At 58.4% G+C, this 13890-nt stretch overlaps 2 protein-coding genes across 5 annotated transcripts; one reads left to right on the top strand and one right to left on the bottom strand.

The window, feature by feature from the left end:
* Positions 1–547: 547 nt before the first annotated feature.
* On the bottom strand, positions 548–2887 carry LOC127054406 (putative nuclease HARBI1). 2 transcript variants are annotated; one of them, XM_050960547.1, is made up of 3 exons: positions 2371–2887; positions 1917–2214; positions 548–1213 (listed from the first exon to the last, which is right to left on the bottom strand). In XM_050960547.1, exons 1-3 carry the CDS (start codon positions 2593–2595, stop codon positions 840–842), a joined length of 897 nt encoding a protein of 298 aa, XP_050816504.1. In that variant the 5' UTR covers positions 2596–2887; the 3' UTR covers positions 548–839. The 2 variants fall into 2 exon arrangements, with proteins under 2 accessions (XP_050816504.1, XP_050816503.1); XM_050960546.1 differs by having other exon boundaries at positions 1917–2885.
* A 56-nt stretch (positions 2888–2943) lies between these two features.
* Positions 2944–13484, top strand: TUT1 (terminal uridylyl transferase 1, U6 snRNA-specific). 3 transcript variants are annotated; one of them, XM_050960540.1, is made up of 10 exons: positions 2944–3113; positions 4764–4954; positions 5039–5248; positions 5553–5667; positions 5761–5891; positions 6016–6242; positions 6599–6708; positions 6853–6975; positions 7077–7169; positions 9307–13484. In XM_050960540.1, the coding sequence occupies exons 1-10, from the start codon at positions 3011–3013 to the stop codon at positions 10326–10328; spliced, it is 2325 nt and encodes a 774-aa protein (XP_050816497.1). In that variant the 5' UTR covers positions 2944–3010; the 3' UTR covers positions 10329–13484. The 3 variants fall into 3 exon arrangements, with proteins under 3 accessions (XP_050816497.1, XP_050816498.1, XP_050816500.1); XM_050960541.1 differs by lacking the exon at positions 2944–3113 and adding an exon at positions 3120–3239; XM_050960543.1 differs by lacking the exon at positions 2944–3113 and adding an exon at positions 3918–4434.
* Positions 13485–13890: the final 406 nt, after the last annotated feature.

The following is a 13890-nucleotide window of genomic DNA, read 5'->3' as shown; positions in this document are numbered from 1 at the left end:
GCCTGGCTCCCCCACCAAGCCCAGCCGGGCCTGGGTTTTGTACATGATCAGAAAGGAGAATCTGTCTGTTTTTTTAACTCAACCTGTAACCAGTTCTTATAGCAACCAGGAAATAAACCAATGCCTTTTCTTCACCTGCCCGCTGCTGGGGGAGGAGGAGTGGGGGAGGGACAGGAGGTGGATGGAGCCCTCAGTTCATGGGGTCCACTGGGAGAAGGGAGGGGGCTCCTCATGCTGAGCTGCTGCCTTTGGGCAGCCTGGTGCTGGTCACATGACTGCATCTCACCCTGGGGCTGGGCCCTGTTGGAGGGTATTTGTGTTGAGAAGGAAGCAAAGGGTGATTGGGCCCCACCCTCTGAGGTGCAACTCAACATCAAGCACAGTCCTGGGGCAAAGAGCCAGTTTAATATCCTAGCAGGGGAAAGTTGCCAAGGGGGCCATCTATGATCTGTGTGGGTATGCAAGAGAGTGCCCTCTGTGCCTTCTCCAGTGCTGCCAGAGTGCCAGCTTCCTCCTCTGGGAGTGGCTGGGTTGGGGGAAATGGCTGCAGCAGCAGGATCCTAGCCTCTGCTGCCTGTGAGGGTAGGTCCTACACAAACAAAGCCTCTTGCTGTTTGTCTGTCTTAGGGAAGGTATGTGCTCCCCACCCATCCAAAGGGCTGGGAGGGAAACGGGGCTGGCTTGAGTAGGGCTGTAGCCTATAGTCCAGCCCAGAGAGCCTTGCCCTTCCACCACAACAAACTCTTCCCCCCCTCACATACGCACATCTGTGGGCTGGCTTCCAACCCCTGCATCTCCCTCAACATTTCCCTCCACATGCATGTAGGTCAAGGTGCCCCTCAGCTGAAGTAGCTGGTGATGAGCTCTTGCCGCAGGCACTGGGCCTCCTGGGAGAGGGGCTCAGGGTGGGGAGAAGCTTGGGCAGGTGGCCTGGCACCCAGCTCCACCCCCTCTGGCATGGCAATGCCCCGTCCCACAGCCATGTTGTGCAGGACACAGCATGCCACAAAGATGTGGCAGACCTTGAGGGGGCTGTACTGCAGCACCCCCCCTGCCCGGTCCAGACACCGGAACCGGCCCTTTAGTGCCCCCACTGTACGTCCCACCACAGCCTGCGTGGCCATGTGCGCTGCATTATATCGCTGCTCAGCTGCTGTCTCTACTGCCTCCACGGGTGTCAGCAGCCAGGGCTTCAGAGGGTAGGTGCCATCCGCTGTGGAGAACCAGACACACAGGTTATGCTATGCAGGTTGACTCACTGCCTGTCCCTGTCCTTCCACTCATCCCCATGGCAGGCTCCAGCCTTTAAGACGGGGCCTCTCCCCTCTATAGGATGCCAACTCCAATCAGGCTCTGGGCAGGGGCATGGACAGGCTCAGGGGAGTGGGTAATGGAATAATGGGGGTCCTTTCCTCTCTTGGGCACCTTGGAAGTTACAAGTGTCCGTGATGCTCCAAGAGGGAGGAAGGGCCTATCAAGACACAGTGTACCCCTCTCCCCTCTGGGAGGGGCAGGGCAGGCTGAGGCAGGTAGCAGAATCTGCCAGATGAGTGGGCACTCCCTCAGGGCCCCCTGCACATAGCATTCAATTCAGGCTAGGGTGGAGGATGCAGGTGACCAACAGCTGTCATGGAGCCTTCACCACACAACCTGTGTTCAAATAACCCTGAGCAATCTCACCACTGGAGTGTGGCTTGTGGTTCACAGAGCCTTGATTTCTTCCCTGGCTGCTAGGTTCAGGCAGGGCTGCTGTGATGGGCTAGGGGTGGGATCTAGGTTACTCTCCTGAGATAAGAGTCCTATTTCTGTGGTGAACAGTGGAGACACCAGGGACTGGGGACAGCTAAGGGTTGCCACAGGTGCATGAGATTGGCAGGTGGGGCAGCTGAGGGAGGGGCCCCTAGGCCATGGCTCACCCAGCAGCCATCCATCCATGTTCTGGTGCCCCTCAAAGATGCCCCTGAGGCTGGAACAGCTGAGGATGTGGGCATCTGGCACAGAGCCAGGGAACTCGGCCACCACATGGGTTATCATGCCATGGGCATCACACACCAGCTGCATGTTCATGGAGTGGAAGCACAGTGGGTTGCGGTAGAGGTTCTCGTGATCCGAGGGCGGCTTGAGGGCCACGTGGGTGCAGCCCAGCGTGCCCAGCACGTTGGGGAAGCCAGCAATGCGCAGGAACTCCTCTTTGGTGCGGGCCTGCTGCCGAGGCTGGAAGGGGAAGTGGATGTAGGCGTTGGCACGGCGGGTCAGGGCAGTCGTGACTTGGGAGACGCAGCGGGACATGCTGGCCTGGCTGATGCCAGCCGCGTCGCCTGCCGGCGTCTGAAAGGTGCCCGAGGTGTAGAAGTTAAGGGCAGCCGTCACCTTGACATAAACAGGAAGAGCATGGCTGCGGCCAGTCGAGGGCTGCAGGTCACACTCTAGTGCGTGGCACAGGTCTCGGATCATCTCAGGGTTGAGCTGGTAGCGCCGCATCACCTGCTCCTCTGGCATGTTCAGGAACTGGATCCGGGGCTTGAACACCCGCTCCTGGGGCACCCGCCGCCGCCGGCGGGCATGGGCACGCTGGGCCAGCAGGTACAGCGCCATGGGGGAGCTGCAGCCACCCGGGGAGAACAGCTGGACCTGCAGAGCGCAGGCCTGGGGGACGCTCTACAGGGGCTGCGGGAAGGAAGGGGCTGGGAAGGGGTTTTAGGATTGGGGGGCGGGAAGCAGGGTCCCTACTTGCCCCGGCCGGGGGTGGGGGAGGAGCCGGAGGGGGATCTCTACTCGTTCCGGCCCCGGGGGTATCTAGATATTTGCGCGCCCCCCCCCCCGCTGGGGGAGGCTCCGAGCCGGAGAGACCCGCTGCCAGCGGCTCAGCGCCTCCCGTTCGCCGCGGCCCCTGCGCAGAACACGCCCCCTCTTCCACCAATCAGCGCGCCCCACTCGTGATTAGTAATAAGGTGTCGCTCCTACGCTACCAATACGGCACGTTCTAATTAGCCCCACCTACGTTGGGGGAATGGGAACGGACGGACCACGTCCGGCGGAAGTTATAGTGGCGTCATGCCACTTCCGGCAGGAACGATCGCTCGATGGGGCACTTCCGGTGGAAGTGCTTCCTGGTAGGGCAGATCAGGGAGGAAACGCTTCCGGTGGCGCGTAGTTCGGTCCCGAGATGGAGCCGGATGTGGAGTCGCTGCCCCGCGGAGGCTTCCGTTGCCGACTCTGTCACGTGACTACGGCCAACAGTGAGGGGGGTCGGGGTCACCGGGGTCGCGAGTCATCTGGGGGTCTGGGCAGGGGGTGAAGTTGGGAGGGCGGGGTCAGAGATCACAGTCGGTGGGGCTGCAGTATTGGGGTTATGGCGCCACTTAGGTCAGAGGTTATAGGAGGTCTGATCCTGCGGTCAGAGGTCACAACGGGTCAGAGGATGTGGCACCTTTGGACCATGACCTGGATGGGTTGCTGTCTGTCCCGGGTTTCAATGGCTCCATAGAGCCCAGCCCATGCTCGGAAGGGGCCCTGGCCTGCTCCACTTGCACTGGCCCCGAGACCCCGCTGACTCCTCCCGCCCACCACTTGCTCCTCTTGGCCGGCCTGCCCACCTGCTGCCTCCTCGTCCCCACCCCCCTGCTCCTCTCTGCCCCCTGCCTGGACCCCAGTGCACCTCTGGCTCTGGGCAGTCTCTGCTTCCCACCACCTATGGGACCCCACCTGTCTCCCTGGAGCTGAGCTGCCTGGGACTGGTGCAGAAGTTTGGCCAGTCTCAGCTCGGGGGGAGATAGTGGGGGGAGCTTGGCTGGATCCCTCCAGGGGAAGTGTGTCTTGAGGGAGCCCGGCCGGGGCAGGCCTTGGTCTGGCTGATCACAGCACTCCCGAGGGACTTGAGCAATTTCCCACTCTGGGACCAGCTCTGGCTGAACTGCCAGCTCAGCCTAGCAGACACAGTTTCCTCCCAGCAGGGCCAGTGACTGTGACTGGGAGGCAGGGCATGGGGGAGTGGGTTTCTTGCGAGGGGGGGTGTTGCTGGGCTGTGAGGGGCCAGGGAAGATGTGTTTGTTGGGGCACTAGGGAGTGGGGGTTCTGTAGTTGGTGCTGGGCAGTTGTGATGGGGCTGTGGGTAAAGGGGTGCTGGGCAGGGATGGTGTTGTATGGCATGGGCCCATACCCACCCCCGATGGGAAAGGGCATGCTGGCAGCACAAGGCCGGGCGGGCTACTGTGTGTCTGGCAACTGCTGGTTTGTAAATAGTGCCCTCACACTGGGCTGAGCGGAGCTGTCCCTGCCATGCCCTGCCCCATTGCCCCTGGCTGGCCCCTCCCTCTGAGGACTGACCTCCACGCGCCGTGCTCCATTGCCTCCATGGGGGCTCACAAATAAGTTTGACGCCAGGCCCACAAAAGGTTAATCTGGACTTGTGAGTGCTGTCAGGTCACCATGCAGGTGAGAGGTCACAATCGGGGTCAGTGTTGGGGTGTTATGGTGTGTTTGGGGGGGCAGGGGTTAGTGTCGGGGCAAACAAAGCAGCAGTGTGGGTGTAGATGTCTTGATCTCCGGCCAGGTCAGGGGTCACAGACTGGGAGTGCTTGTGGGGGGTGTTAGATCAGAGGTCACTATGGGGGGGTTAGTGTCAAGTTAAAGATTGACCTCTGGTTCAGGGATGTCAATATTTGAGAGAGTTGCGGTCTGGGGACAGTGTGACCTTCAATCCCACCTTGCCTCTGCCCCTGCATTTCCCCATCCCTCCTGAGCTGCATGTGCCTCCCCTGCAGAGCCCAGCCTACAAGATCATCTGCAGGGAAAGAAGCACCAGCGGCTGGAGAGCTTACGTGCCAAACGTCAAGACCAGGAGCTGCGCAGTGTCTTTGTCAGTGGCTTCCACAAGGGTACATCAGCCCCTGAGCTGAGTGAGTACTTCCAGGCCTTTGGGGGCGTGGCCAGTGTGGTGATGGATAAAGACAAGGTGAGTCCCATGGTCAGGCTAGGGGCTCCCTGGGGTGGATGAGACCCCTCCCTGGTACTAACAGCCTGTGCTTTTTGCCCACAGGGGGTCTATGCTATAGTGGAGCTGCAGGACCAGGAGGTGATGGAGAAGGTGCTGGCCCAGCCGGAGCATTGCCTGGGGGGGCAGCGGCTGCGGGTGAAGCCCCGGGAGAAGAAGGAATTCAAGTACATGCCTCCCAAGAAGCAGGGATCTGCACATCATGTACAACTGAGTCCTGAAAAGCTGGTCCAGGCACTGTGCCAGGCTGATGATGTGAGTGTGGATAGGGACCTGGGGCCTCTCCTGGCTGCTGACAAGGGTGGCTGCTGAGCTGCATGGGGCAGGGACAGTCCCCTAGGCTGTGCATATGGGGGGAGATTCTGAGCTGTCTGGAGCTGGGATGATCCCTGGAGCGGAGGTTTGGGCTGTGTGCTCACAGAGCTTAGGGGTGGGGAGGAAGGAGGGCAGGGGGGTTCTGAGATAGGTGGGTTGGGGTTTTGGGCTGTGCAGTCCTGTGCACGTGTTGGGGGAGGGGGGCTGTTGGATGATGATGCTCCCTCACTTCCCACACACCCAGGTGGATGCCCAGATGTCACAGCTGGTGCAGCTGTTTGAGCTCTCTGAGAGCGAGAGGCGGCTGCGACACCTACTGGTCACCCTGTTCCAGGAGGTTTTCTCAGAGTTCTTCCCTGGTAAGTTTCAGTTCCATGTATGTGCAAATGTGTGTGTGTGTGTCCCTGCCCCATGTGCCACTGCCATGACCTTTGCCTCCTGTGTGCACACAGAGTGCGCCATCCTCCCGTTTGGCTCATCGGTGAATGGATTTGACATCCATGGCTGCGACCTGGATTTGTTCCTGGACCTGGAGAAAACAAAAACCTTCCAGGCAAATGCAAAGGAACCCCAGGGGGCACAGGTGAGAATGGATGGTAACAGGGACCCCTAGGGGGTTGGAGGGTTGCAGGGTAGGCACTGGTACCAGGGACTTTTTCAGGTTGGGGGCATGATGAGTGCTGGGCACTAAGTCCAACCCCTTGCAGGCCGAGAAAGGAGCAGGGCCAGACTCTGACTCAGAGGACTCCATCCTGAGTGACATTGATCTGACAACAGCGACGGTGCCCGAGGTGCTGGAGCTGGTGGCAGCTGTGCTACGGAAGTGCGTACCGGGTGTGCACAGTGTCCAGGTGGTGCACAGTGCCCGCCGCCCTGTTGTCAAGTTCTGCCACAAGGACTCGGGGCTGCTGGGAGACATCTCCATCAACAACAGGTGCAGAGCCTGGGAGGCAGGGCCCAGAGGCCAGGGTGTACATATGGGGGATGGCGGGAGGGCAAGTTGAGCCTGGCGTGGGAGCCAGCTCCATCTGGGAGAGGAGGGGGACCTCTCCCATCTAGAGCATCCCTCCAGGGCAGGGTGTGCAGAAAACAGTTGACCCCCCTCTGGGGAGACACGGAGCATCCTGGCTCCATGGCCGAGACGTGTTCACCAGCTCCAAATGCACATGGGGCTGCCCTTGGCCAGGTGGGGGGTGGAGTTGGCAGTGGCGAGGGTTGGGGGTGCCTCAGGGGTGTGTGGGGGGGGAGGTTGGTGCTCTCTCCCCCCAACGTGTCCCATCTCTCTGGCAGGCTGGCTCTCTGCAATACGCGCTTCCTACAGCTCTGTACAGAGGCTGATGAGCGGGTGCGGCCCCTGGTCTACACGCTGCGCTACTGGGCCAAGCAGCAGGCCCTGGCAGGTGAGGACTCCTGCTTCCCCTCGCTAGTGGGGTGTGTGGTTAGAGCTCCCATCTGGAGGAATAATGCTGGGCGATGCACAGGTCTAGGACTTGGGGGTATGGACACCCCTGTCGCCTTGTCTAATGGCCCCCATCTCCCCTCAGGAAACCGCTTTGGGGGCGGCCCCCTCCTCAACAACTATGCACTGACCCTGCTGGTGCTGTTCTTCCTGCAGACGCGCAGCCCCCCGGCCTTGCCCACACTGGCCCAGCTCAGGGAGCTGACAGGTAGGAGTTACCCACAGTGCATTCAGTTGGCATTGCTGCATTAGCTCCTTGTGCCCCTGAGGCAGTGTTTATCTCATCCCCTACCTCTGTCTCCTCCCCAGAGGATAAGGATCAGGCCATTGTGGACGGCTGGGATTGCAGCTTCCCCCAGGACATGTCGCGGCTGGAGCCCAGCGCCAACACGGAGAGTCTGTGTGAGTGCCAGGGGGGTGGGGGCGAGTAATGGCCTGCAAGATGTCCCCCCACCCCATGTACACCGCCTACACACGGGCCTGCCGCTTGAGACCAGGTGTGCTCACTCTGCCTTCCTGGGGTGGGGCCAGGGGAGGGTGGTCTCAAACCCCAGGGAGCTGGGCACAAGGATGTGAATGATTGTCCCAGCTCTCAGGGGTGGTTTCCCTTCCCGTCGTGTTCTGGGGTTGGAAGAGATGAACTCTCCCCTGACCTGCTGCCCCAGGGTCCATCCAGCCTGGTTTCCTGTTGGCGGTCCTGTGCAGGCAGATTCCCTGGTGCCATTGTGAGGGAGGGGAGAGAGAAGAGAATTTCTCTTTCCCCAGCTCCCCATATGTCCTGCAGGCTGAGGGCTCTTCCCCGGCCCCATTGTATTCTCATGGCTGTGTGGGGCTCCTATCTCCCCACCCTCACCCTGCCTCTTGCCTACCTGAGTCTCCTGCGGCCACCCTGTGTTACCTGTGCAAAATTATCTGTTCTCTCTAGGGCACCTACCTTTACTCTTCTGTGGGCTCAAGGTGTACCCTGTCCATTTAGGCACACCCACCCTTTCCCAGTTCCTAGGGCTCTGGGTATAAGGCACCCAACTTTTCCCTAAATTTGTTGCTCACACACTCTAGACATCCCACCTCTACCTAGTTCTTAGAGCTCAAGGCGTAACCTGGTTGATTTAGGCACCCTCTCCCTTTCCCAGTTCCTAAGGCTCCAGGCGAAAGGCACCTAACTTTATCCCTCCATGGGCTCTGGGCTCTACCCCTCCATGGACTCAGAGCTTAATCTTCTGTGGGTTTACAGGGTCTTTGATCAGTGAAAGAGCATTACACAGTAATATCCTACTTAACCTCTATTTATTAACAATCACCAAAACAGAATGCACACGCTAAGCATATGATGCTCTCAACTCCCAATAAGGCAGATGAACTTTTCTTGAAGGCCAGTGAGGATCAGGTCATCTGGGGGACCCCAGCTTTTGCACGGTGTGGCTGGTAGGGAGTTGAGGTCTGGCAGCTCTGATCTTGAGGCTGTGTCCTGGAGTTGGTTCCAAAGAACTACCTTTTGGACCTTAGTTTATATAGTGAAACTTAAGTCTTGCTTGGCTGTACCTTAGCCAATCATAACCAAAATATTACTAAACAGTTTTCTAATCAATCCTAATATTGTAAGACAATTATACCCCACCACCAGAGCTTATTTACACTTAGCAAAATTAATTATGCAACAGATAGCAACAATCAAACCAGAGACCGTACAGCAGTGGTCCCCAACCTTTTCATCTGGCGGGTGCCAGATGAAGGACCATAGCGCCTCTTGATGACGTTGCTTGTCAGCGGCAAGTGGTGTCATCGAGAGGTGTCACTGCCAAAATGCCGCAGAAATTTGGCGGCATTTCGGCGGATGCTCCACCGCCGGCCAGGACGCGGGCGTTGGGGACCCCTGCTGTACAGATAAACAATAGAGAAGGAGGGAACGTAAAGGCAAAACAATAGAAGTGTAGATTCTACAGTCACAACTGTAGAAAGTGATTTCTCGCCAGAGAGAATGCCATCAAACAAAGTTTTCTTTAACCATCTTAAGCTCTGTTTCTTTATCTGGTGGTGGGTATTATTAAGAAAGGATCGTGTTCTTAGCAGCCTGATAGGACGTTGTTTTAATGCAGCGGTTCTCAAACTTCATTGCACCGTGACCCTCTTCTGACAACAAAAATTACTACATGATCCCAGGAGGTGGGACTGGAGACCGAGCCCGCCCGAGTCCTGCCACCCTGGGGGTGTGTGGAAGCTGGAGCCCAAGGCCCAAGGGCTTCTGACCTGGGCTGGGGGCATGTAACAGCCCTGTGCAGTGGGGCTGGGGTCCAGGGCCAACACCAGCCTTGGCGACCCCATTAAAATGGGGTCCCAACCCACAGTTTGAGAACCCCTGTTCTGAGGTACTTTAGATGGAATGTGAGGATGTGACTCTCTGCTTTTTGCCATACAGCTGCATTTAAAAAAAAGGCCTCGGACCCTACAATATGGCTACAGGAAAAGGCCTTATCCTTACTCCTAGGTTCACCCTTCTCCCCCCAGCACCCTCCTCTCATCTGTCTGCATCTCGCTGCAGGTTCCCTCCTGGCTGAATTCTTCCGGGTCTTTGGGGACCATGACTTTGCCGGCTGCGTGATCTTGCTGCAGGAGGGTCGGGCGCTGCCCCTGCCCAGCTTCCTGCTCTCAGAGGTGGGTGCCAAATTCAAGCTGGGTCCCTTCAACGTGCAGGACCCCTTCGAGCTGAGCCACAACGTGGCAGCCAACGTCAATGAGAAGATAGCGCAGCGGTTCCAGCACTGCTGCCGGGACGGGGCCAAGTACTGCCGCAGCCTGCAGTACCAGCGCAAATCCAGCAAGGGCAAGGCCTGGGGGCTGGTGCGGCTCTTCCAGCCAGGGGTGCTGGAGGCTGAGGAGCTGGGCCCTGATGGGCTCCTCATCACCATCCCCTTCATGCTGATGGCGCTCTCCCCTGGGAGCCGGCAACAGCTGTGCCAGGCCAGGGACTTCCGGCGCTGCTGGTTTGACAAGGTGTGTGCCGCCATCACCTTCGTGCTGAAGGATGTGCTTAAGTGCAGCTGCGTGGGGCCTGCAGGGGAGCCCCTGGGCCAGGAGCCCACGGAGCAGAGTGGAGGAGAGCAGCCCCGGTCTGATGAGAGAGGAAGCTTGGCTGTCTCCCCAGCCAAGAAGAGGCCGAGAGTAGAGGGCCCAGTGCCAGAGGAGGAGGAGGAGAGTGTGAGCTGGAGCTGTGCTGTGTGGCACCGTGTCTGGATGGGCCGGCGCCGCGTCCGGCGCCAGCTCCGGCACCTGGGCAGCCCCCAGCCAGACACGGAGCAGGAGGCTGGCTCCCTGGAGGTGGAGGAGAAGGTGTCGGAGGCCATAATCCAGCAGGCAGAAGAGTCCCTGGGGGCAGAGCCGCTGCTGAGGTTCACGGCCTGTGCCCGGGTGGGTGGAGGCCAGGAGGACACACGGACCCTCCTGTATTTCACCCCAGCCCCCCAGCAGGGCCCCCTGTTCCAGGACTTCTATCACTTTCTGCAGGGCTTTCTGCCCAGGATGGTGGAGCGGTATGTGGGCAGAGCAGCTTGGGGCAGGCAGTGACCACTAGTGACATCCGTGCCAGCACCCTGAGACTGGGGGATGCTATTTTAAATGGACTTTGCCATGTCTGCACCATGCGACTGGGAAGGGAATAAAGGGCCTAGCCAAGTGCCCCTCTGGGCTGTGCCTGTCCCACTGCTTGGGGCATGGGGGGAAGTGGCTGGGGGCCTCGCTTGGGTGGGGAGCGGGTCCCCAGCTGGATGCAGGCCCGTCTCCTATCTCCCTGCCCAGCCTCTTGCGAATTTGCTGCTGTTCGTCCCCTCTGGTGCCCTGTAGCACTGGAATTTGAAGGCCTGGCAGTATTCTGCATGCACGTTATCAAGGGTGGGGCAGATTCTTCATTGGGGCGGGGGCAGACTATCAGCAATGGCCAATGGGGCATGAGTGGTGAGTATAAATGCAGTTGATGCCCCAGGAAAGGGGGGGCGGGCAGTTGTGGAAGGAAGTGTAAGAGTCCTGGGGTGGACAGACCTTGACTCTGGCCAGTACAACTCTGCTGTCCTCTCCATGCAGCAACAGCAGCATTATGTGCTCCATTGGGGGCTATCGGGGAGGGATCTATGGGAAGGGGGTCCAAGGGGGCAGTAAGTGGGGTGGGGGGTGTACTGGGAAGGGATGGGAGGGCCCCAGAAGAGGCAGCTCAGATCAGGACCAGCCCCAGGCTGGGCCGTGGCCCCACCCAGAGCTTTAGGTACTGCCTTTCCCAGGTGGAATAGGTCGGGGTGAGGAGTGGGAAGTAGAAAAGGTATTTAGGGCCCTAGAGCCTGCAACACTCCCTCCCTCAGGGGTAGGCAGGTGAGGCAGCATAGGTAGAAGGGGCCAGGCTAGGACTGGGGTTCTAGAGGCGATATAGCCCCTTTTCCCCACAGTGCCTTACCTGTGGGCACCAGACCTGAGGGCATTTCACAGAGATGAACAGGTTAAGCCAGGGGTGGGGGTGCAGCAGCAGCAGGATCTCTGGTACTTTTAAGTAGAGCCCTGCAGTGCAGTGTGCTGCTAAACTCCCTTCACAGCACCCACTGAGTTCTGAGAGGCGGGCGGGTCCAAGACCCTTCCCCCAGCCTAAGGGGAGGGGCAACAACCAAATGATACTGGGGGACAGCTAATAAACCAGGGACAGGATTGAAGATATAGGGCCCTAAGCAGGGAACTGGAGGGGGACAATGAGCAGAGTACCCCAGACAGTGCCTACTGCTCCTCAAGGGGGTCTACGGAGCCAGTGGATGCAGCCCAGAGGAATTCTGCCCGGATGCGTGGTGGAAGGGAGGGGCAGAAATAGGCCCCACAGTCGCAGAGCACGTCCCTATCCAACATCCTCTTCCTGGTGTTATAGCTGGCCATTTTCCCTGCACCAGGAGGAGGTTGACAAGGAAGGCTGCTGACTTTGTGAGGCCATGGATAGGAGGTGCAGGGAAAAGTGCAGTCAGAACCTTAGGAAAGGTTGTCAGGGGTGGGGATACAGCAGCAGTGAGGCATCTGGTAGTTTCAAGTAGAGCCCTGCAGTGCAGTATGCGATTTAACGCTGGTCTGTGCAGATTGTTTCACTGTAGCTACATAAGCAGTTGAGCCAGTTTGGACTGAGTTGCAGACTCCAGATTGATTTACAGGGGAGGCGGAACTGCTTTTCCAGCTGCACCAATCTACTTCTGGTTCAGGCTTAACGTGGCGTGAGAAAATTTTGATGTATTTATCCAAAATAGATTTTTTTCTCCCATAGCCCACTGCGCAGTGTGCACGATGGGAGAAGAATGGTGGAGGTTGATCTGGCTGGCAGATCTACTCAGCGATGAGCTGCCAAAATCTTAACAAGCGGTTCCCTCCTCACCCCACAAGGGGGTTGTGGCCCACCCTCCTTCCCTGTCTCCTGACTGCTCCCCGCCACCCTATCCAACCCCTCCTCTCATTCCTTATGGCCCCCCAAGACCCCTGCCCCATCTAACCACCCCTTCTCTCTGTCCCCTGACCTCCTCTGGAAACCCTGCCCCTGGTTGCCTCCCACTGCCCCATCCAACCCCATCTTCTTCCTGACTGCTCCCCTGGGACCCCTGCCCCCATTCAACCCCCCTGTTCCCCACCCTCTGACCGCCCTGACCCCTATCTACACACCGCTGACCACCACCCTGAATTCCCCTGCCCTATCCAACTCCCCCTCCCCCCACTCCCTGCCCCCTTACCACATTGCCTGGAGGTGGCTGGCAGCGCTACAGCTGTGCTGCTCAGCTGGAGCCAGGCCATGCCATCGCGGCGCCTGGAGCACCGGGTCAGGCTGAGCTCACAGCCCCCCTGCTTCCTGCGAATCAGTTGTTCGCGCGGGAAGCCTGGGAGGGCTGAGAAGCAAGCAGCAGCTTCGCGCTCAGGCCCAGGGAGGCGGAGCGGACGTGAGCTGGGATGGGGAGCGGTTCCCCTGTGCAGCGCGTCCCCCACCCCGGGTTACCTGCTGCGGTGCCAGCGGCCCCTTCACCCCAGCTCACCTCCGCTTCGCCTCCCTGGGCCTGAGTGTGAAGCCACTACACCACTTCTCCACCCTCCCAGGCTTCCTCCACGAACAACTGATTCGCAGGGGGCAGGGGGAGAAGCGAGGCAGAGCGTTCAGGGGAGGAGGCGGAACAGAATTGAGCTGGGGGCGGGGTGGGGAGCTGGAGCACCTAAGGTGCCAGTTTTGAATAATGTGCTCAGGGGGAGCAGCCACTCCCCCTGTTTCCCCCCAGCTACGCGGCTGGGTCACTTCAACTTACCGGTTGTTAAATTTAGAAGCCCTTTTAGAACTGGTTGTCTGGTGCCGGACAACCAGATCTAAAAGGGCTTCTAAATTTAACAACTGGTTCCCGTGAACCGGTGCGAACTGGCTGCAGCTCACCACTGGATCTACTCCAACCAAACACACGGACGAGGAGGGAATGGGTGGCTGTGCCTTGGGAGATTGAACAGACAAAGGGTGGGACATAGGCGCCTTAGACTAAAACAGTCTTTTGTCGTCATTCATTTAAGGGGGGAGTGGGGGAGAGGCTTCAGGCACCATTTACCGATTCACTGATTGGATCCTGGTCCTTGTGCACCATAGGTCCTAATTTGCATTTTATTGTGTTTTGTATTGTAACCATTCCCTTGTTGCTAGTGGAATCTATTTTCTTAAATAAAACTTTTATTTAATTACAAGTGCTGCGTGTTATACAATCGCAGGAATTTAAGGTAAAGCTAATACATTGGGGTAGGGACACTGCTTCTTGGGGGCGTGGGGGACACCTGAGGATCTGGGATTTGTTTGAGGCTGGATATCACAGGGGAACATGTTTTAAGTGGCTGACAGGCTGCTGGTGGACCTGAGAACCATCATTCCCCTCCCCCCTCCTGAGGGGGCTGCACTATACTGTCACTAAAGGAGAGGTCAGTGAAGACTTGTGGCTTCTCTTTCTGGCCTCCCAAAAGACAAGCAAAGCGACTGCAGAGTTGCCAGTATTCAGCCCCTCTGATATCACCCCATGTTTATTTAGTTGTGGAAATAGATCAGTGGTTCTCAAATTTTTGAACTGGTGACCCCTTTCAAATAGCAAGCCTCTGAGTG

The sequence above is a fragment of the Gopherus flavomarginatus genome, chromosome 6 (assembly GCF_025201925.1).
Source record: "Gopherus flavomarginatus isolate rGopFla2 chromosome 6, rGopFla2.mat.asm, whole genome shotgun sequence".
NCBI classification, from domain to species: Eukaryota; Metazoa; Chordata; order Testudines; family Testudinidae; genus Gopherus; species Gopherus flavomarginatus.
The sequence above is the reverse complement of the archived record's forward strand: the minus strand, read 5'-3'. Positions and strand labels throughout refer to the sequence as shown.

Coding starts and splice junctions, on each gene's coding strand:
- LOC127054406 (XM_050960546.1), bottom strand. CDS start 2,595: ATGGCGCTGTACCTGCTGGCCCAGCGTGCCCATGCCCGCCGGCGGCGG. Junction 1,214..1,916: donor CATGGATGGATGGCTGCTGG/GTGAGCCATGGC, acceptor GGTTCTCCACAG/CGGATGGCACCTACCCTCTG.
- TUT1 (XM_050960540.1), top strand. CDS start 3,011: ATGGGAACGGACGGACCACGTCCGGCGGAAGTTATAGTGGCGTCATGC. Junction 5,668..5,760: donor TTTCTCAGAGTTCTTCCCTG/GTAAGTTTCAGT, acceptor GTGTGCACACAG/AGTGCGCCATCCTCCCGTTT. Junction 7,170..9,306: donor CGCCAACACGGAGAGTCTGT/GTGAGTGCCAGG, acceptor ATCTCGCTGCAG/GTTCCCTCCTGGCTGAATTC.